General features: G+C 33.8%; 1 protein-coding gene across 1 annotated transcript in view; it reads left to right on the forward strand.

Moving 5' to 3' along the window:
* Positions 1–19,108: 19,108 nt before the first annotated feature.
* The window catches only part of LOC145662025 (lysosome membrane protein 2-like), a 104,031-nt gene continuing 97,890 nt past the window's right edge, over positions 19,109–25,249 (forward strand). The window contains exon 1 of the mRNA XM_081727360.1: positions 19,109–19,318. Coding sequence (XP_081583486.1) covers positions 19,177–19,318 — 142 coding nt within the window. The 5' untranslated portion in view covers positions 19,109–19,176. The remainder of the gene's footprint in view (positions 19,319–25,249) is intronic.

Raw genomic sequence — 25,249 nt, forward strand, 5'->3', positions numbered from 1 at the left:
CTGCCGAATAAACATTTATATATTATTATTAGTTAACTTGTAAGGTGTCATTTGAAACATCCTTTTATGTTTTGTTAGTATTTTATTCTCTCGTCTTTTATTTTCCTATCATCTTTTCTCTTCTTCTATGCTTAATTTCTTCTTTTCTACTGATACTGCACTTTTTTTTATCTTGGTAATGTTTCTTTTTATTTATTTATGTCATCTGTAATCTTTTTTTTGTATGCTCATTTGATTTTCATCATTATTATTACTAGCCTTATGAATCAGTGTATTTTACTTGATATGTTTAACTTAGAAATATTTAATTTCAATCTATAATAGCAGCTACATAGTGTCTTTCTAAACTTTTTCTTTCTTTCAATATTTTGTAAACTGTTTCAACTATGCTGTAAATAATCCATTTTTGAATTTTATACTATATACTTACTCTATATGGTATACCTTTTCTATATGCATGTTAATTATGCTTATTTTTTTTACTATTGTTATTTTTGTATTTCCCAGTTTGTAACATATACTGCATGTTTTTATGTTATTTTTTCTGAACTAATATTTTATCCATTTCACCTATTTTTGTATGATCAGTTGTATGATATTAATTCTATTTGCATGCGCCCTATGTTTGTAAAAACACTTTTTCCCCCCTTTGGGGCACTTGTGCTTGTAATTCTGTTTGCTTCCAATAAACATATTCCAATTATTGCACATTTTGATTTTTCCCATAAGGCGTACAAGATTTGTAATTTAATTTAAATGTAAAACATTGGATTTTTTGGATCAGGGGCCACATAAATTTTGGATGGCACCTACATTGAGTTTTCATATTTTTTTCGGAATAAGCACATCATACTGAGTTAAGTGGTAGTTTTGGTTTGGCTGCACTATATGTAGTTCTCGAGATATAAGGCGTACAAGAAAATATTTGATTGAATGAAATATATTGGGTTTTTGGATGAGGGACCACAAAAATTTTGAATGGACCCTAAATCGAGATTTCATATTTTTTGCGAAATAAGCACATCATACTGAGTTAAGTGGTAGGTTTGGTTTGGCTACAGTATATGTAGTTCTCCAGATATAAGGCCTACAAGAAAATTTATAATTGAATGAAAAACATTGGATTTTTTGATCAGGGTCCACAAAAATTTTTAATGGCCCCTAAATCGAGTTTTCGTATTTTTTTTAAAACGGAATAAGTACATCATACTGAGTTAAGTGGTAGTTTTGGTTTGGCTACACTATATGTAGTTCTCCAAATATAAGGCCTACAAGAAAATTTCTGTCTGAAATATATTGGATCTTTTGATCCAAAAAGGAAAGGGGTCTTTCAACAATCTTGCGTTGTTCATTAGAAACTGTTGGAAGTAAAAACGTGAAATTTGGTATAATTTTTCTCTCTAAACCCTAGGATGAGGATAAGACAGTTTTATGAAATGCCATTACTACCGAAAAAAAGGAAGCTTTAACCTTTCTCTTCGACGTTCACCCGATTTCCGAAACTGTTGACCATAGAAACTTGCCAACTTTTGTGCGTTGTTCTTCTAGAACCTACAGTAAGTTAAAGATAAAATGAAAGAAACATCTAATGAGAGAAAAGGGATCTTGAAGTTATTTCTTGCTGCTCATCAGATATCCGAAACTCTTAGGCGTATGAACTTAATTTTCTTTTCTTTCTTTTTTCCCAGGTAACTTCTATAAACTCTAGACTCTAGGTCTAGACTTAGTAGAATATCAAAGTTTTGCTGAGCTACGAAATACGATTCCAAAAGGGTAAAGGTGAGAAGGAGATGGTTTACCCTTTGTTTTCTACATTAACCAGATCTCTGATGGTATTGACCATACAAACCTGGAATTTTGTACAAATGTTCAATATTCTTGAACTCTAGATCGTAAATGAAATAGTTTTAAAAAATGCAACTCTTAAGGGGGGAAAAGGGAGGCTTGAAGTTCAAGCTTTTGCCGTTCAATAATAGAGTTCCGAAACTCTTGGGTTGGAAAATTTGAAATTTTGTAGATATATTTTCCGTAAGTCCTAACCTCACGACAAGACGAGTTGAACGAAATGTAACCCTAAGTGGAAATATGGGACTGGGAATATTTTTTGATCCTCATCAGGTCTCCGAAGCTTTTACATGTGGGAACTTAAATGTTCTCCTTGAATTCTATATTGAAGATATGACGTGTTGAACAAAATGCAACACGTTAGAGGAGAAAAAGATACTTGGATCGTTTATTACTTTTTTTTAAAATCAAATCCTCCCCCATCCATTAGATGTGGAATTCTGTGAAATACATCTTCTAAGATGATGGAAATGACTTAAGACGGAATTTCGGTAGGGGGGATTAAAAAGGCTTTACTTAATACTACATATTTCTTCTTAAATGCTGACCATGCGGCCACGAAATTTGTATATTAGTGTTTTGGCACACAGAATATAGATATCCTACGCGAGAAGCCAGTTTGGCTAAGTTTCGAGATCGAGAAAAAAAAATAGGGTTGACTTTAAAAAAAAAAAAACATTTTGGGTATTAAGAATTGTGAATAAGAAGTACCACAAAGCTTGAAATTTTTGGATTCGAAGGAAGGAGCTTTAACTTATTCTCAGCTTTGACAAAACACGTTTATGGGCGACTCTTTAAAAAATCGGGGTGATGAGTATCGACTAGATTTTGTCGAACAATTTGCGTGTATTAGAGTAAACCCATGACTTTGAAGTTCAAGAAAATGGCTTGATTCAGCAGTCAGTTGAGATTTTGCCAGGAGGTCAAGATCCTTCACTGACATACGAATTTCACGTTTTATATTATTGTATTGATATACGATCGATTAAATAGTATTCACCTCTCAAGCTCAAGGAAAAGGGGCTATTGCCTCCTGCTCTCCCCAAGCGACGCCACTGATTTGACTTAGTCATGACTTTGTGAAAATTTGTTTGGAAGCGAATGTGTGAAGATTTACGTAACTCCAGGGAAGTAAAATTTGCATCAGCAATTACTGTATTTCGAAACCAGAAAAGTTTGTAATTGTTTTCAAATATTTTTCCACAAATCTTATTTTTAGCGTGTGAAGAATGAGCACTTTTGCTAGTATTATATATAATAGAGTGATCACGAAAACACGTCAAAGAATAACTATTCTTCGAAATGTTATGTAAGTATAAGATAAGGAGATTGTCTTGCAGCCATGGACGACTATACTAGCCTTCTGGTGGAAAAGAAGGAGCGTAGATATCTCCCCTACGAAAAGTGATCTATATTCCAACAATTCCAGGGAGAAATGCTTCGTGTCCTATATGCGTACCTGTTCTTACTAATAAATTAAGGAAACTATAACTATAGCAAGTCAACTTCCATAATTTTTATTACATGTATTTTCAAGACTGAGCTGCCAATTTTTTTTTTAATACCACACTGGAGATACGAGTTCCCAATATTAAATCAAATTGTGAAACAGAAGAAAATAAAAAATAGTTTCTAGTTTTAGTACTCCTGTAAATGAATACGGGAGTTAGCAACCCTAATGCCGTACATAATACTAGGAAATTGAAGCTTACTGCATTGTCATTCTGAGAAAATACTTTGGTTTTTATTAAATTCTGACTTCCACAAAATGCAGGGTGTCACAAAAGTCACCGAACCAGATGTTTAAGACAGTATAACTAAAAAACTAAATGGAATGACGCTTGACAGCAGCACTGTTGCCAGCGTGGTTCATATTATTGTAAAAACATGGATTTTCTGAATAGGTCAATCATACACGTGTGCAATGTTTGTAAGACTTCATCAACGTACTTTTTCTGTCAAATTCAATATATGGGCATTCAGATTGCTCGGTAGTATTGAGAAATGTTGAAAAAATTTACGGGTATGGCTTTCGTGATTCAGTATAATCGATTTGCAAATGAAAAAAAATCCGACTCTGGCAACATTTTTAATGTTTATTATTAAATCATACATGGCAAGAAACATGTTTGTGTCAAAATTTTCTCAATATATAAGGTTTTCTGTTGCAAAGAGCGTTCCTTCTCATTCCATTTAGTTTTTTTTTAGTTATACGGTCTTAAACATCGGGTTCGGTTACTTTTGGGACACCCTGTGGGCATAGTAATTCTGAAATTTCCATCATACACTCATCCCTCATTTTAACTAGCGTTCCAATACTATGTCCGTAATTTCCAATACTATGTCTACGGCGGATAGAAACAACACAGTATTGCATTTTTAAATCATACACTACCCAGTCTGGCTATGTAAAATACCTGATACATTATAAATATTTAACATTTTCAGTTTAAAATCAGGACTTTAAGACTACTCTCTGTCCCACCCTAGGAAGATTATAAAACGGAAATGACGTTCAACTAGAGCGATGTTGCCACTTATTATGAGTAGGAGGAAGCCGATTTGAGAAAATAAAAAAGAACACAAACCAAACTGCGCAGCGGTAAGCGACTCAATAATAATAATAATAATAATAATAATAATAATAATAATAATAATAATAGAAGAGGAATTGTAATTACTTACCTCACGTAATCTATTCCTGGAGACAAGAAGCACCCAAATCTTTACTCCACACAAGTTCAGTGGGAGGGAGTTCGCAATGATAAGGGGGAGACGAAGAACTTAATGCCTTCTATTCTGTAGGAGACTTCTGTGTTAGAAGCAACTTTATTTAACATTTGTATTACTTCAAATTTGTTGCAGCTTGAATCACATTCAACACTTTTCTTTTTAACCACTCTACAATTTCTTTTTTGGAACATGATTTCGTAAGGATTTTTTCGTCTTTTATTGAGTATGTGCGGTCATTATCTATAACAATCACGGAATTTGGTGGTACATTCGGAAAGAGTATTTCTTGGAAATATTCATATTCTGCTGCTCAAATTCTTTGTGATAATCAGCTGTTTTTGTGCCGCGAAAAACGAGGTCAGCTCCAGGAATTTACCCACTCTCAGTCATGGTATGAATCACACTATTACTCCCCCCTTTTTTTTTAGAGATGCCTAAGGACAAACCCTCTCTCCAACTTCACTGCCTGGTTTCGAAAATATGAATAAACGTTTAATAACATGATTTTTTCACCAGTAGAAAAAGGTTTCCCTTCTTTCTTTGCTTCTTATAACAATGTGGGAATTTTTAGCCACTGTCTCCAAAAATACCACTATAGCAGTTAAACACAAAATTAACTACTAACAGCACTAATAATAACACATATAACACGGAATAACTATAACAAGAAAATAACAAAATAAAACAAAACAGAAGAAATTTGCACAACAAAATTCACTGAACTATCACAGAACACAATGAATCAAAACTGTCATCCCGCTTCCGCCGACGTGGCAACAACTGAGCTCATGTTGCCAAACTTACCTTATCGTAAGAAGTTTAACTGATAAAGAATGAGTTTGCATACCTCTATTATTATTCTAACAGTCAGTCTTACTTTCTTCGTGTATCTACTGCAAAAGTAGCTCCATTTTAAAAAAGTTTTTCGATACACTAATATTTGAGTGAGAGTAAATCTGACAATCTTACTTGTGTCATGCTTCTGCTGTTGTTGTCGGCTACCGTTAGGGTTGCAAGCACTTATATTAATATGCTAGATGAACTTACCAGCTACGCTGGACACACGAACAATTATAAACTGCCGCGCAAGTCAACTCTGAAGTTTAATTTGTTTTTACCACAATCTTCAAAAACATTTTAAATTCTGTCAATAACCGAATTCACCAAAACTGTTTTTGGTCTTAAACCGGCTCGTTTTTCTACTAAAAAACGGTTCGGTTTTCTATTAAAATCGGCATCAGTTACAAACGCAACAGTTTTTAAATTCGAAAGAATTTTCTCTGAAAATCGGAATTTTCATAATCTTCCCAGTTTTTGAAAAAATCTGTCGGTTCTTTTAAAAACCGTTATTTCTTTTCGCACCAGTAGTATGGAATACCACACAGGATAGTGGGTGGTCCGGAACCCTCCCCCGCAAAAGTTGTTTTAGGCTTCATTTTTTACAAATTTATATTCCCCCACCGCTTCAATGACTTGTTCAAGCGAATTTAGTTTTGCTTAAATACTTTCAATAGAGAAAGGGCAAGCGCATTTAAACAGGTTCTACATCGTAAATAACAATAAAATACATAAAAAATACAGTGCACTGAAAATAAGAATAGCATAGGCTATTAACTTTGACAGTTTTAAAATTGGCTACCTATAACTTTGACAAAAATAATAATGCAGGAATAAAAAAAAAACTTTTAGGGGTGTATAGCCCCGGATCGTCCTCCCTGGCCACACTACTGCTACAAAAGTTAACATAGTTTAAATTTTTGTTACCTTTCGTAAACCTTTCGTGATGAGGAGGGAATCTCATAATTTGTGGATGAAATTAAGAAAACTCAGGGCATAAATAAATTTACAAAACAATCCGAATAAATTTTGAGATAAGACGAGAACTAATCCTTCGATAATTGACACGAGAAGTAAGTCTTCCATGATCGAGACGAGACGAGAAAACCTAATTCATCTAGCGACCACGAAAACTATGAGTTCTACACTAATCTTAATGAGTTTGGACATTTTAATTTTCATCCCCACCATGTGAATGGGGCTAAGCTTAGATTTGAACAGCTTCGGGAGAGTTACTATTTATCTCAGTGACCCCTAAACTATGAATTCGACACTAATATCAATCGTTTCCGATTATTTTTACATATCAACCCACTACCAACTCGTAATATACTAAAAGCGCGACCTCCCACTAAAAAGGGAGTCAATACGTACGCCAAGAACTTTTTCTTACAGGGATGTTCAAAATAAAAGGGGGTGTATTCACAAAGCAATATATTCTGTAACTCAACTATTAGTGATAACTGGTTTAATGGTCTCTTCCCTTTCAACCTTCATTTATACGTATCAATTTTCCTTAAAAAAAAAAAAAAAAAAAAAGCTTAATTATTTCTCGGAAGGAACTGCGGCACCCAAAAGAGAAGGATTAAGCTCTATTTTGTTGATTGTCTTGATCGAAACTCCGAAACAATGAAATCATGTGCTTTACAAAACCAGACATGAGCATGTGTTTACTTCATATTTTGAAAGGAAAGAAATTAGCAAACCTTTTTTTTTAATTGATGCAATAAACATACAACACTGATTGATGGAATTTGATTTGAAGAAAGAATTGGATTCCTTTTCTATCCAGGGGTGTATGTAAAAAAAATGAATGTTAGAAGGGTTTAGAATCTGAAGGGAATTCTCAAAAACGCTAAAATTCCTGGGCTGGCTGCTTATTTTTAAAAAATGTCAAATTTCAGCTTTCTAAGTTGAGCGGCTAGTGAGATACTTAATTTTTTTTTTGCAAAAATTCGGACTCCTTCCCACTCCTCCTTGGTATGCTATTATAATTAATGTGATATGATAACATCTTAATTGGGATTGGGGTCTGATATAAACCGAAAATCTTTTCATTCTGCTTTGCCATTTGGCCATACATAAAATTGGATTACACACGCTATTAAGTTATTTTAAGTAAAGATATAAATAACTACATAAAGTGACTTGTGTTGTTCACTTCCCACTTGTTCTACGAATAGAGGCAACCGTAAGGTCTGTAACCTTGTTGTATGAGACTATATGCACATGTATAAAGGGACAATAGTCTTTCATCCTTTCTGACAGAAAAGTGCACTTTTTGCTACTGGCTACACTGGTTTGACGCGTTTGACGTATTTCCGTTTTATATTCTTCCTAGGGTGAAACAAAGATTAGATCAGCTGCTCTAGATTTTGTTCATTGATTCCGAAGACTATTAACTCGAGGGATGTGTGGTTAACCAGATGGGAGACGTTCATATAAGCTCTGTAAGCGGTACATACAACTTTATGGAAACAATAAACTCTTTTTTTATATTTAGAGATCTTTTGAACTAAAAGTGTAAGCATCGTCTTTTTTCTTCTTAAGTCTTTGGGATGGCAGACTTTCCGCCTCCGTCGCCAATATGAGTTTACACAATTCAAAGCTCTTGCAGTGATACCAATACGTGGGGAAAATCCTATTTCGTGAGATTTTTTTAAACATTAATTTCTTGAAAGAGATAAACGGAATTATTATCGAAATTGGTAGGATATATGGGATTTTTCACATACATCAAATCCACGTCAACAAAATTTTCTAGAGGCGAAAAATAAACACTAATGAGTCATTAATAAATCTGAAATCAGAATTGTCAAATTTAACCGTTTTCTTTTAAATCAAGAAAGTCTATGGTACTAAAGAAGTGGTTTGTTTGAGTGTTTGGTATTCAAAAATCAACTGACAAGAAACTAAAATTATACTCTGACATTTAAAGGAAGAAGATAACGAAATAATGAACAAGTGAATGAATGAAAGAAAAGAAAGTATCAAACGATAAACAATCAACTTCCAAAACGTTCCACACGAAATGTATGAAGAACCAAATTTTATCGTTAGACCAGTGATGTCAATTGAAAGGAAATTTCCCTTGGCGCAGGGAAATTTTGAGTAAATTTTGGAGAGAAGGGAAAAAGGGAAATTGCTTGTAATCTCTCAATATTGCAGGAAAATTTGAACCTCTCTTCAGTCATTTATAGATTGAATGTATTTACGTATCTGATTAATCTAATTAAAATTCAGTATAAATTCAACATTCTATTTGTTCAAACATAATCCGTTGCACATATTTTGCATCAATTCTCACAAGTTATCTTGCTTTGCATTCGTTAATATTTATCAACATTACACATCCATCAACATATTCAGTAAATTCGAAACATTACAACAATGCTTATTTAAAACCTTTTATCAAAATTAATCTTCCCATTGTTGAATTAAATGCAATGCAATAAGATGAAATATTTATCAATTAAATTATCATTCCAACTATTATAACAGTTTGGTTTGGATTCGTGTTCGGGACGTCTCGTAAATGTAAATATGTATATATGGGCAAATACTGGGTCATTAGTGTGTGTGTGTGTGTGTGTGTGTAAGTTTACAAATTTTCTGCTGACTGTGCGCACAGAATTATAAATTCTTAAGAATTCCGCATCTCTAAACTTTGATTTAGTTTGTATTGTGCTTACGAACATACCTAGTGTACAGCCAAAGACAGTAGCGGCTAGAGTTTTCTTTGTAACTGTTCGTATTCGTTTCAGTAAATATGGGAGTGCTGTTCTTAAGTAAGTACATACCAAATATATATACATACCAAATATATACTTAATATTTTCTTTGTATCTTAGGTTACATTAATATTAAAATCTATAATGATATCTAGGATAAAAATTAAATTTACATAATATTTATTTTATATTTTTTATGATTTATTTAGGTTGTCCGTCCTGACCGAGGTATTTATAGGGTTTTTCCTCAGTCACACCCGGCAAGTGCAGAGATTGCACCTTTAACATAAGTCCTGACCTACACCTTTCCATATCCTTTCCCCTCCTCTATCGCGACGATTTAGATACCTAAACAACAAATCAAGTTCAAATTCTGCATAAGCTCAAAGGAAGGCTGTCAGGTATCTGCTTGTATGTGGTTATAAGGTTGGGGGAGACGGTGGAAGAAAAAACGATTAAAAATACGTTTACTAAATACAGTACTTGAACGGTTTGGATGAAGGGAAATTTTGTCCGGAAAAGGGAAATTCTAAAGCTTGTGAAGAGAAAACGGTTCTGAAGGAATTGGCATCACTGCGTTAGACTCACAATCAGTATAAGGTGATGATTGCATCAAGGCGTAATGAAATCAGGGCACTTCCAGTGGTACTATTCAGCCGGTTCGTTAGAGAGTATAACGGTGAGTATAATGAGTTCGCAGAACCGTTCGTTATACTCACAGACATAAACACAAACATGCTTACATACTTATGACTTAGCCAAGAGTGAAAGAAAGAAACCAAACAAATTTGTGAAAATACCTCTGTACTTTTCGTACTACTCGTTGCATTGTGGTGAAAACAAGCAACTTTGAATTGTTTCAATTCAACGGCAGACAGAGATTCGAATAGATGGGCGCCCCAGAAATTTATCAGATGTGACCGATAAAGTTTCCTCAGCCATGTTAATAAAAAGGTTTCCAGGTCTTAATTGTTAATTCTTTTGAGTGCTCCATATTTGTATTGATAAGAATAAACATTTGAAATTTTCAGACAATAAAGGATTTATTTTGGTAAAGCTTTGAAACTACATGCACTAAATCTCACTAACAAAAATACACTATTATATATTTTGTCATATGTTTTTCCTTCCTTCAAATCGGTTTTGTTTGAACGTGGCGCTACAAAATACAATAGAAACAACCCTAAATTCAAACCCAAGGTGATAAAATTGGCATTGCGTTCCACAATGTAAGAACTCTTGTATCTACCTTGTATGGTTTGTTTATATGATATATATTTCTACCTACCTATCCATCGACTATCTCTCTCATATTTATAGAACCGGTTGTTAAAAGATTAGAATAGCACCACTGGGCACTTCTGATAAACACAAACTATCTTGTATACATGGAAGACTGAATAGTTTTATGATCATATTTTATATCAGCGTTTCCCAACCTTTTTCAACTTGCAGCACACTACGGGTGTTACTTGCGGCACACTTATAGATATTATTATTTGTAAATATAAAAGACAATGGTATTTTTTCTGTGATTATTGATCTCCTCCTCGCAGAGAAGAAAGCTCTATCACTTGTTTTTCCTCGTGGTAAATGATTATGCTTATTTTTCATTCTAATTTTAAAATAGAAAACAATTGCAATGAAATATTGGACTCAGGTTTTTAAAAATACGCTTTCTTTTCAAAAACTGTATCCAACCTTTTGCTAAGAAAGAAGATCACTAAATAACGAACGAACAAACAAATCTCTTTTACTTTTAAAACACAAATGTAGGTAATTTGTCGAGAGGATTGAATGATATTTTAAATTTTCAAGTTACGAAATAGTCTGCAACAATAAAGAAGCAATAATGGTCATAACGATGATAACCAATACTTTTTTCAACATTAGAAATGCAAAACAGTAACCCGATATGAAACTTAAAATTGTAGATTTATAGTAGAGGTTCATAGTAATGTGAAATACAAATATACATTTTTCCCTACGTTTTGCAATTTGATTGCTATAAAATTAATACTTTTGTTTCGATTCCTCGCGGCACACCAGCGGCCCATTCACGGCACACCGGTTGGGAAACGCTGTTTTATATTATTATTATTATTATTATTATTATTATTATTATTATTATTATTATTATTATTATTATTATTATTATTATTATTATTATTATTATTATTAGCAGTAGTATAACGTGGGAAATTAAAAAACAACTTTCTGACTCCCAAGACTTATTTTATAACTTTTCAGGGTGGTATCACTGATCATGTCTTCTGCTACAATAAGGCTATCTGCGTGTTGGCTTACAATGCTAATACACTACCGCTTACAATACTTCCTGTTACCTAATTAATATACTACCGCCTTCTCCCTGCGAGGTTGTTGGTACACACTGACACCACCTGTAGGATAACCAACTACGGTTCATGAGTCAGTTAGTTACGTACAGTGTTCGTAGTTCGAGGGAAATTTCCCAAATCTAGGGAAATTTCGTACGTAAATTTATCAAAAAGGGAAAAAGGGATTTTCGTCGAAAATACGTGAAAATCCAGTGAAATTCTTGTACTAACTAATTGACTAATGTAAATGCTTAAATATTTCTTTGTTCTTCAGAAATAAGAACAATACAATACAATAGTAATAGTGTGCGTATGTGTGTGCATGCGTGTGTGCCTGTATGTTGCACCTATTGTTGGCTAGTTCTATTTATGTGTATTTTTTTTTTGTAAAAGAAAAGTGAAGGAAAAAGTAAAAAAAAAGAAGAAGCAAAAAACAAATGTGTTTGACACTTTCTATAATACAGCTATATTAATCTTATCACATAATTTCTGTCATAACAATTGGACACTCTACAAACTAGGGAGGAGGCGCGGTGGCTTAGCAGTGGAGCGTTCACCTCTGGTGCGTGGAGTCTCTGTTTTGATCCAAGCTCATGCCAAGTGAACTTTGTAGTGTATAAACACCGTGTTCGTGGGTTATCTCGGGGTTCTTCAGTCTCCTCCAACATTCTTCATTTCACCATTGCATTTATTTCTCACCATCACCGTCTCCTTTTGCCCAGCCGGAACATAAAACAGGAAGATTTCATTTCATTTACAAACTAGGGAAAATTTTGATAAGAAAAGGAAAAATTTTGTCAGTTGAGAGAAATTTTCTTAAGGAAACCGAACAAGGGTTACGTATACGTTTAGATTAAGAGCTCTTGGAAGGTGACGTTTCTGTTCGTGCCTTTGTATATGCGAGATGTATTTTCTTCTTTTATTTTTTTTTTGTGTGTTTCACGATATTTGTAGTTGCTACTATAGTACTCGCGCCAAGTCGTGAAGCTTGGGCTCTAAACCAATCATAGAAATATTTTGACAATTCGTGGAGCCGCTTCCCGAGCGCACACTTGGGGAAACGTCAAACAGCTGAAATTCACTAACAATGTTGCCAAACCTTGAAGACATAGTAAACGAGTATATATAAAAAAAGGCATTTAAAAATTACCAATAATAACACTGCACAACAATAACTACTGTAACAGCTATTCTAAAATGGTAACAATAGCACAAATAGTAACAACGAAAATATAACGCAACAAAAAAGAATTAACAAAACGGAACTTGGCGCCAATCCGACAACACTGTACTCTCGGGAGATGTTTTCTGTGTAGCGCGAGAGACGACACCGACAAAATGTGATGGGTGGGGGTTGACGACTGGAACACACCCTCGCGTTCTATTGGGTGGTGAAATCGGTAGATCTAGGTCAAGCTTCACGACTCGGCGCGAGTACTATAGGTAGTTGATGCCTACAAGAGAAGTGTAATTATATTATTGATAATGTATTAAAATACTCTTTCGAGGCAAAATCATTTACAGATAAATTGGCAATGATTTCCAAATGAAATTTTGACAACTAAAAGCAATAATTTGAATCGTCACATGACATAAAGAAACTATAGTTAATCTAAATGTTTGTCCAGTTGTTACAAATAAAATAAAATATAAGACTAAAGTTGCTGTTGACAGTCTTCTTTCATCTGAAGCAACATTTGATTTATCGATTTGACGAATTTGTGATGAAGAAAATACATAGTGTAAATTATCGGAAAATCTTGCTGGTTCTGAAGTGGCACTAAAATGATGGTAAAGGTCCTAGAAAGTAGTTTTCATTAAACAATTGACATGAAATTAATAGAAACATAACGAACCTGTCAAAAAATACTATATATTAGCTCAGCATGAACTTGCACTCCGTAAACACGATGAATTTCAGTAACCGGGGAAACTATATTGGAGTAGTAAATGTAATTAGAAGATATGATGATAGGAGATCGACATCAGACTAAATTCCCATTTGGGATATTCTAGTGTCTTCTGGGCTATTTAGTAATATTCAGAACAATCTTTCTGAAATTTAAGAAATAATGTTTTAGCCATTATAAGAAACCAAATCACGGCGGGAGACCCAAGTTCGATGGGAGCTCATGTGATATGGATCCCACGTTAAGTTCAGGTTCATGTGTCATATGACCTCGGTGCTGATCAGCACGCTAACAAGGGATATCAAGCAATTGTCCGGCTCCGATTTCAATGATTTTTTTCTAGCTGATAGAGGACATATGTGTATTATTTGTGATGACAAAAATTTTTGCCATGGTGCATGTTTTCTATTTTATTTATAATTTTTAAGAGTTGTGGTATGGTTATTAGAGATTACTGCAGAAGTCTCTTACTAAACTTTGTAAACGGAGCGTTAATAAAAGAACAACCATGTAGATACATATAAGGCCTAGGGGGAAGTCGTATGGTAGGTATGACCTTGACGGCAGCCATCTTGAAATTAGTCATTTTGAATTAAGGTCAAGTTTCTTAAATGGGAATAGTGTAATATGATACATAATTTCAGGCTAGAATTTAATCAGGAAGACAATGTTGAAGCTAGTTTTAAGATACACCCATTCGGGGAAAAGTTACAGGCATATTAATTGTTTATACTTACTAGGGTATGTGCGTAAGTCCCTTACCTCCGCTTCTAACCCACGTATTAATGATAATAAGTGTATAAAAGCTTCGGTAATACATATTATGCTTAGAGGGAAGTGATACGGTAAGGGTATCCTTTACGGCAGCTATCTTGAAATCCGCCATTTTGAATTAAAATCAAGTTTGAAAAATGAAAACCATAGCTAGTATGTGACACCTAATTTTAATAGCAAATTTTCCCAAAAATCCAATGGTATGCATATTTTTGTTCTATAGTTAACCAGTATGAATTTAGGACTGCTTCTAATGTGCACCAAACGTCTATTATTCGATCTTTCAAATTGCCAACACTCCTAATTTTCACCGCATGTTTTAAGATTCCAACTGGCACTTTGCAATTGTTGCCATGGCTCATGTTTTCTAAATTTATCATATTTTTTAAAAAAAGTTGCGATTTGTCAGTTCATGAATAGTGTTGGGATAAACATCCAGCAATCTTTGTGAATTTTGAAGATTTGCCATGTAATTATTTATTTCCTATACCTGCCCTTCAAAAACTCTTTTACTGACATGAATCCGCACAACGAAACAACTCCAACTTTGCATTCAGGTAATACCGAAGACGTAGCTTTATAGTAGATGAGACGAAAAATCAAATAAAAATTCACTTTAAAAAGGAAAACGAATATGATTGTTGTGTAAATAAGGGTCTTTTGTTTTGTTTTATATTTATTTATTTTCTATGGCAATTTTTTAGCTAGGCAGACAAAAAAGTCATTCGTTTTCTAGTGAATTTTCATTTCTCGTACAATTGAACAGAATTCCTCCGCTTGGCAGTGCTTGACTCAATTGATAGAGTGAGTGAGATATAGACGCTTGGAAGCAGTGTTTGTTCTAGACATGTTTTTGGGGGGCTCAGCTCCCCGGAGCTCTGGGAGTGCCCCCAGGAGGAGACCAAAATAATATGTCTATAATATAATAATAAATAGAATAGTACCAGCAGCGCCCCCCCCCGGAACATTTTTTCTGAAGGAACGACTGCTTGGAAGAGAGAAGTTATTAACAAAACAGAAATTCGCAAAGAACAAATACGTGTCGGGTGGTAGCAGGAGCGGATCCAGGCTGAATGTTTGGGGGAGGACGGTCGTTCGAGGTCAATAGATTTTATTTTACATTTGTAATACAAAGGTGAAAATTCTTGGGATAGATTTTATTTTTAACATAATAAATATCCTTTGCTGTGGGGGGGGGGCATCGAGTCTCGAAGAAGAAAATGTCTTACCACTGGTCTAATTCCTAGCTCTGTGTCTTTCGTGCACATGATCCCGTGTTCGATTTCCGGCGGAAAGCATAAAAAATTAATCTCAAATCATTCACTTTCAATACTCATCTGTCTTCTTTAGCGTAAATTGCTGGAATGTTAAACTATTATTTTTTTCATTTTCGAAGGAAAAAATCTTAGATTTCACGCTTGTTTATAGTAGAACAGCAGACATAAATACGTAGTTACTGAAAATGGATTTTTTTGTCCCTTATATTCACACAAAGAGGTCTTATTAAATGCTTGCAGTGACTTGGATTTAGAAGTAAATGCAGAGAAAACTAAATACAAAGTGCGTCGGGACTGTAATACGTCAAATCATGGATGCGTTAAAATATTAAATAATACTTTTGATAAAGTGGATAGTTTAAAATATCTAGGATCAATATTAACAGACACAAATCATATTCACGAAGAAATTAAATGTCGATTAAAAGCTGGGAATTAGTGTTATTAATCAGTTCAAAATCTCTTGTCGTCGCGAATTCTGTCGAGGAATTTGAAGCTTAAAATATATAAAACGATAATCACACCTGTTGTGCTGTATGGCTGCGAAACATGGTCGCTTACTCTGAGACTGAAAGTATTTGAGAACAAGATCCTGAGGCGAATGGGAAACGGCGAAAACTTTATAACGAGGAACTACATAATTTATACGGTTTACCCAACATTGTTAGGGTCATCAAGTCTAGGAGGCTTAGGTGGGCAGGTCATGTAGCTAGGATGGAAGAAAGTAGAAATGCTTTCAAAGTCTTGACTGGAAAACCAATCGGAAGACGACCATCAGTTAGACCTAGGTGCAGATGGGAGGACAATATTAAGATGGATCTCACAGAAATAGGAATACAAAGTAGAAACTGGATCCAGTTGGCTAAGGGTAGAAGTCAGAGGAGAGCATTTGTGAACGTGGCATTGAACCTCCGGGTTCCATATACCATAGAGTTAGTTAGTTAAATTCATAAAAAGAAATGCTAACAAAATGCATATTGTCGGAGGAGATAGGTGTTTCTGTACCCTAAAGAAAATAAAACGGAAAATGTTTGCAGTAGCTATGCTTTCTGTTCAGAAAAAACTTGGCGAGCAGCATTTCAGATTTCAATGAAGTCATAGAAAAATTTGAAGCTCGAAAAGATCGAAGAAAGACCTTCCATTTTAAAATAATGCATAGTTTGCTTAATTAAATAATTTTGTTTAACTGCGTGCATGAATATATGCAATTTTCTTGCTTTTTTCTTCTTTTGGGGTTAACGATATCATTCATGTTTTACACCACATGCTACATATTCGATTTATCTCTTGTTCAATAGCATGAATGTAGAAGTTTTGTATATAAATAGTGTTTAAGCGTGCATTAATAGGTCTAGTGGTTGTTTGAGAAAAAGGAAGTACCTTATATATTAAATCAATGTTAGAGAATACACTTTAATCAATAAATATACAAATGGAGCTTAAAAGACTTTCCTCTTCATATTTCCTGAATATTTTTTGGCTAAGACTCAAGAATGCTGGGGGAGGGGAACACTTGCGCGTAACCACATACCTTTGATATTGCAACATTGCAACCGGTGCTTCTACAGTTCACGAACCGCTACACACACACACACACACATATATATATATATATATATATATATATATATATATATATATATATATATATATATATATATATGTGTGTGTGTGTGTGTGTGTGTGTGTGTGTCTGACTCGCCTATGATTTCAGATTCAAACAGCCATTTAGCTCACGTTGGTGTCATTTCTCGTACAATTGAACAGAGTATGGCTTATCTATAAAGACACTACAACGCTATTTGCCGCAAAATACTTCTAAACCAGACTTACTTTTGGATGCAAATGAAGACGAACTGAAGCGTATAATGTAAAGTTAATTTGAGAGCCATTTTTGTACATGGTAAAAGTAGGCCTAACTAGGCCAAGACGTTTTTAATTTTGCATCATCAAGTGAGTGGAACCCAAGTTCTGTATGTAAATTTGAAATCAAAAGAAGGTGTCGCGTTACAAAGTGCACGATTTCTGCAAAACCCAGTGTATTTATAGTATTTGGAGCACCATCAGCTAATATGTGATTTAAGAAAAATGTTGAAATTTATTTCAGACAGTAATAACATTTATGTGTAGTGCGTTTTTTAAAGTTTTTTAAGACGAAGATTTATTTAAGGATACGCCTAATATATTTGTACCATGTATAAAGTGGACATAAATCAATAATTATAATGCAATGTATTTTACAAGTAAGAATATTGATAATCTCCTTTCTCTCTCTTTTCAAGCACGCACACACAGAAAACAGAAAAACGAAAGCAACAAGCATAGTAGCAGGTTGAACTTGAAACTTTGTGACGTCATCGATGCGTAGCCAATAAGAGTGCTACTTCAGTCATGTATTGGATGAATCTCTTGGGATTGGCGAAAATGCAAGCAGGGTCATGTACCCTTAGCCACATCAACCAGTCTGTCATTTGTTACTTGTTTCCTGCGAGTTCTTCAAACGGAAAATGCTTCAAACACGTGAGGAAAACGAAAGACATTTATAGATCAACTAATCAATCTCTCAGATATCTTCCAATGGAGAATATGAATGGGAAAACTTGATGGCGCAACCTGTGGAATGATACACATGCCGACAATAAACATAAGAAAGAATAAACATCACTACTTACTGTCTTCTGCGTTTCTGGAGAAGTTGCTTCTGATAAATAAATTTTGCCTTTCATCTCTTGCGTTCGTTTACCTTTCGGATCGTATCAGGAGTAATGATATTCTGTAAGAGTATGATATCTAAAAAGTGAAAAGAAAAAAATGAAATATGCAGTCAGATATTTAGTTAGTGTCCAATATACAGCGGTAAGTTTAACATAACACAACCAGGATAGAAATAACGTTGTTTTACTACGATCAAAGTTACGAGATACGTGGGCAACTTAGGGAGTAATATGGAAAATGTAGGTTCCACAGACATTAGAATAATTTAGACAGGTGATCAAATTAACAAATTTTATTGTAGTATCTAAGAGAAAGATTTTATTTCTGCGGCGATAAGCCTTCAAGTTTATTACAAGAGTATTGAGTTAGTTCTTAAACAAAATAATATATAAAGCAGACTTACTTTTGCTTAATTTGATACGAATTTTCCGGTATTACTCCAAATATATCCAGTTCCGCATGTTAAACGAATAACATTTATTTAAACCAATAGGAAAAGTTGGGAAAAATAAATATTTTAGCATGCGAATAATAATAATAATAATAATAATAATAATAATAATAATAATAAAAGTTTTATGATAGCTGTTATACAAAGAAATCTAACAGTAGTCATTACTTACCTATTCTCTCACTGGCAACTAAACAATGCTGGTAGATACGGAAAATCATAATCCAAGGCCTTTTGTTTCAGGTAACTACCGTGAGAATATTATAACTTATGCGTGACTTTGAAAAAAAATGAATATGATTAAGATGCTATAGACAGAGTTACTGCCAATGTATAGTGAGATAAAAAAGAAAAAGAAATACAAACAATTTTCAAAATAATAATAATAATAGCCGAAACGTTCCACTTCCGTTCCGCGCTTTGCGAAGTTATTTACGATTGCACATCTCAAGTGACTTAGGTATTCATTCTGTCAGTCTATTGTGTGTTGCCGAGCTGGGCGTATGCTATTTTGTGTTCATTGTGATTGTATAATGTAATATATGCTGCTGGACAAAGTACACCATGTTGAACAAAAGTGTCCACGACTCCTGTCGTGATATACAAAGGTGTAGTATTAGCTCAATTCATAAAATGAACGAACGCGAAATGGAAGTGACAGAGTACAGTAGTTTGAAAGCTAAAAGAGGATTTGGGTGCAGTTCAGGTAAGGACAACTATTTATTTCGCTTCAATTCTCAACGTTTAACAGTTGGTCAAAGATCATTGTGTCTTTTAACTCTGATTTAACAAACATACATTGATTGATTGTTATGTTTAACATTACTTTATGCTCTGAAACTATGAAACGAGATGGACTAAGCAGTTTAAAGTAAAATTTGAACAGTATTCGCGTTTCTATCCGAGGCAGTAATCCAACCGACAAACTGAAGCCGGAATCCTGCACACAGAAAGCACGTGCATTAGACACAGGCCCGTGCCCTCCGAAACATCACAGTATAAATAAAGGTACAAGTTTTTAGTAATAAATTCTTACAGTTTTATTGGTAAAGAACCCGTGAAAGATGCAGTGCGCCTTTTACATAAGGCGCTCTACGAAACATCACGTTATAGATAAGTGGTTTTAGTTACCCTGTCCACCAGTTTTATATAATAAATTCAAATAGTGATTGTTGATAAAGAAGCTGTGAAGAATACAAGGCGCCCTTTACATGAGATGTCCTGCGAAATATCACATTTTTTAAATTTTATTCTTCTGTATTTCAGTTTTGTATTATAAATTCATACAGTTGCTATTGGCAGAGAACAGGTAAAGAGAATAATCACAAAAATATTATAAAGTAATGTAGCTATAAAACGAAACAATGTGATACATCAAGAATAGTTCGGATAGTCAAATGTACGATGCATTCATGAAATACTAAACTGACACTAGTCTCTAATTTACGATTTTTACGGCATCGAAGCTTTCAAAGTCTTAATATGCATCCATATATCTGAGCATATTGATTGTTCCTGTGTGTTTTAAATCAGTGTTCGGATAATCAGTACCTATTATAATTCTAAAATATAACTATATGAATTTCCGTAAAATGTGGTCTTCCTGTCACCACGGCACGGCGCGTTCTCAGGTTGTTAGGTTCTCAGGTTCTCAGGTTGTATATATATTTAAATATATTTGCAGAATCCTCGTATCAGAACTGATAACCTGGCACGAACTCAACAAAGTAAAATCGACATGAGAATTGGAATGGAAGATAAGAAGTCTCTATAGGGCAGGCGCGTTAAAATGTGTAACGAATGAGTTTAGAAATACAAGATGGACCTAGTGGAATATAGGGATGCGCACGAGACGAGTCGAGACAGACTTTTCCCGACAAAATTCGAGTCGAGCTCTTCCAATAGAAATTTACATTTTTCGAGTCGAGACCACTTTTACAGAACATTTTCGAGACGAGACAGCGTCAAATCTTCCTCGTGCGTATCCCTAGTGGGATATCAGGAAGTTAGATGAGAAGGACATGGAGGAGTCAAGTCGGGATATTTTACGTTCTTTTATGGGGAACGAATTAAAAATTACCAACTAGGATAAGGGTTTTTCGTTCACAAACGAATACGTCATATCAGCAATTACATGGGTTGAATTTGTTAACGATAGATTTTCTTTTACTTCTCTTAAGGGTCGGTGGTGTAATATTATTGTTTTAAATGTATATCCCCAACAGAAAATAAGGATGACAATAAAAAAAGTTTTTAAGAAAGAATATAACGGGTATTTGATGATCTCCTGCAATACCATATGAAAATTCTGTTAGGCGGTTTCAATGCGAAGGTAGGACGAGAGGGTATTTTCACACCGATTATAGGGAATGTCTACATAAGGAAGGTTGTGACAACGGCGTTAGACTCGTGAAGTTTGCAACATCCAGAGACCTTATCGTGATGATTACAAAATTCCCACATCGTGATGTTCATAAATATACTTGGACCTCACCAGACGGAAAAACACATAAATCGATCACGTTTTAGTAGATAGAAGAAAACAGTGTAGCACAACTGATGTTCGGTCATCCAGAGGAGTTGATTATGATAATAAGAGAGAGACTATCGTTGAATAAAGGAAATATTCAATATCAGAAAACGGAGTGGTTTAATTTAAAGAAATTAGAGGAGAGTCAGATGAGAGGGGAGCCAGATTGAAGTGTCGAATAGATTTTCGGTTTTATAAGGTTCGGAGTGCACTAGTGTTCAGGATACTTGGTTGAAATTAGAGAAAACATTAAGATTTCAGCAAAAGAAATATTGAGACACGCAGAAATACGTAGGAACAAAGCATGGTTCAACCAGGAATGCACTAAAGTAGCAGAGAAGAGAAAAAAGAAGAAACAGCGTTGGCTACAAAATCCGAACGAAATAACTACATAAAATTTAATAGGGGATGATAGAACAATAGAAAGAAATGCAGAAATCTTACTTAACGCTTGCAAAGATATGGGCTTAAAAGTAAATGCAGAGAAAACTAAATAAATGGAAGTTTGTCGGGATCGTAATGCTATATTTTATGGATGCGTTAAAATACCAAATAATATTTTCTTTCGACAAAGTGGATACTTTCAAATATCTAGAATCATTATTAACAGACCAAAACCATATCACAAAAAAAAAAAAAAAAAAAAATGATGTCAACTGAAAGCAGGGATATCACGTTATTATTCAGTTAAAAATATTTTGTTGTCACGAATTCTGTTGAGGAATTTGTAGCTTAAAATATAAAACGATAATCATGCCTGTTGTGCTGTATGGTTGCGAAACATTGTCACTGACTCTGAGGGAAAATCGCAGACTAATAATATTTGAGAACAAGAAGATTCTTAAACCAAACTCCAAGAGGAACGGGAATGGGGAATGGCGGAAGCTCCATAACGATGAACTGTATAATTTTATACCGTTTACAAAAAACATTGTTAGGGTCATCGAGTCTACGAGGCTCAAATGGGCAGGTTATGTAGCCAGAATGGAAGAAATTAGAAGCGCTTTCAAAGTAGGACGATATATCACTGGTTCTTTTATCCTTAATCTAAAATTGAGCCACATTTAAAATAATACACACACTTCATTCGGTCGTTTACTTCCATTTATTATTTATATCTGTATATATGGTTGTCCCTGACGAAGCTGCCCTTTTCATAGTTCTATATTTATTTATTTATTTTATATTCTTATCTGGTTGTCGTGCCAACCACGTATTGACAATCTCGTTATTTTAACATGAATATCTTCTTTTATATTAGCATTATCGACAATATTATTTTAAAACATTTCTTTCTCTTCTTCTGCCGTCAGCCTAGTGCATATTTTGAACAACTTACTGCCCAAAATTACAAGAAAACAACAATACAAGAAAATATACAAACATACCGTTGTATATTATGACGCCCGAACGGAATTCCCCTTTTTATTCATTAACTATTAAAAGGGGGAAAAAATTCTGGACCGTTTATATACATATGGAAATTATTCGAGTTTTCGAATGTACCTCGTATATTTAAAAATTACAATTCATGTAATTATACATATATATTATACTTAATTCTATAACAATATCATTATCATATTTATTTAAAAAAAAATTTATCATCATTTTCATTTATTTATACGTTTTACCGACGATAAGGCACATTCGAAATTAAATTAATAAGTTATTTAAGTCCTTTTTCAGGCCCATAAAATGCTGGTTGTAAGCTATTTGATTCCTTTTCGGGGCCACTACATGCTTTGTTATAATTTAATAAGGTTTTGAAAAAGATGTATGTGATACTCATATAGTTGTTCTATGAACACAACATGATCGAATATAAGATATAATTAAACAAAATATAAATTGAGATTGAAATATCGATAATGATCAAGACATAACATAATAATTAACGTCTTATTAACATCACAACATAAATAATGAGGTTGATATTATATGTTGACAATCATAAGGAAAACACATAACATTACGATATTTGTAGACATAATTTGAGTAATTGCAATTATATATACATGAACTTAAGATACGAACAACACATAAAATCATGACGTTTGAAGCAAAATCAATTGAGTGCGGGACGCCGTAACTCCAATCTAAGTTACATATCCAACAAATTCCTTATAGAAAACAAAACTTATGTTGATATAAATTGAATAATTACGATCATAGAAATGAAGTTCAAGATTCAATAATAAAATAAGATACAATAAACCGATTCACTTTTCATAAAATATTTTATTTTTCTCCTTTTGAAAATTAAGTTTCATCAGTTAAGTGTTCTTTACATTAGTTTTCAACATAACTTCAGGAGAAACTAAAGTTTTGACTAAATCCATCCATCTTTATCTAGTGTTTTGGGTAGGCTGCCATAATTTAATTTCATCAATATTCCGTAGACCTAAAATTTTCCCAGTTTTTGTATCCATAAGTTCAAATACTTTAGGATTGATTTGTTTCGTACATAAATAAGGTCCAGCAAACAAATCACAAAATTTATATATCCTTTTTAACGATGCATCAGTCTGAGGATGTAATCTCACGAATACCGAGTTATTAGGGTGAATTTTAACTTTACCAGATTGCTGTTCCTCAACCTTTAAGTTTTGGGACTTGAATTTCTGCACTCTACGAAAATGAATCATACTCACAAGATGTGAATAATCAATTTCATCATTTCCATTAATTTGAATTCCAAAATGTTGTTCAATTGGCGCGACATAATCTGTCCTATTATGAATGTTGGCAGGCGCAACTCCTAAAGTATCGGACACCGAATAATTTAGAAAATATGTAATTTCAGTCACATATTTGATCCAATCACTATGTTTATCACGACAGCAATGTCGGAATAACATTCCAAGGTTTCGATGTATATTTTCTACAATTGAACTGCTGGGATGATACGGCGTTACGAAGTGTATTTTTAAAGCTGGTAGTATTTATGGCACACATAAATATATCACTACGGAATTGTCCTCCATTGTCACATAATATATGTTGAATCGGACCACAATATGGGATACAAACGTTCAGTATACGATTAACTATCACTGATGAAGTAGCTCTACGCAGAGGATAAGCCACTACATATCTAGTAAAAATATCCATTACAGTTAGCAGAAAAGTTTCGCCAGTAGGAGCTCTAGGAAGTGATCCATACAAATTTATAGAAATGAACGAATGTGGACGTTCAGGTATTATGGACAACCTAGGTTTATATATGGATTGATAATTATGTTTGATCTTCATACATTCCTCACGATCATTAATATAATTCTTGATTTGGGATTTAAGCGATTTCCAGTAAAAGGATATGTTAATTAGGGAATACACTTTTAAATATCCGACGTTCAGGTATTATGGACAACATAGGTTTATATATGGGTTGATAATTATGTTTCATCTTCATACATTCCTCACAATCATTAATATAATTCTTGATTTGGGATTTAAGCGATTTCCAGTAAAAAGGATATGTTAATTAGGGAATACACTTTTAAATATCCGAAGTGTCCAAAATCCTCATGATCGCTTTTAATATACGTGGAACCAATTTTGGTGGAACACAAATTTTGGTCCTATGTTTGTATTTGAAGTCTTTAATTATCAGAATATTATTCAACATTTGATACAGGGTGTTCCAGGAACGAGGACAGTCACCCTTATCTGCACATGACGTCAAATGTTGAATAATTTTTGCATAAGGTTCATATTCTCTTTGGGAATTTTGCAATTCATCTACCGAAATGTTGGAAATTTCTTCCTGTAGAATTTTGAAAGTATTCATCGATAATACGCGATGATTTTCACTAGGAAATAATCTAGATAACGTATCCACTGAAACATTCTCCACCCGTTTTATGTGTTTGACTTCAAAATCAAAAGATTGTAATTCTAATGACCATCTTAATAAACGGCTATTATATCCTTGTATTTTCTTCAAGTGACATAACGAACTGTGGTCAATGATGACAGTAAAATGACATCCAGTGAGATATGGAGCGAATTTTTGTAACGAAAAACGTACAGCAAGTAGTTCGATCTCCGTGATAGTATACCCTTTTTCTGCATTTTTCAAAGTCCGACTAACGCAATGGATTA

Source organism: Thermobia domestica, chromosome 10 (genome assembly GCF_964235325.1).
Source record: "Thermobia domestica chromosome 10, izTheDome1.hap1.1, whole genome shotgun sequence".
NCBI classification, from domain to species: Eukaryota; Metazoa; Arthropoda; class Insecta; order Zygentoma; family Lepismatidae; genus Thermobia; species Thermobia domestica.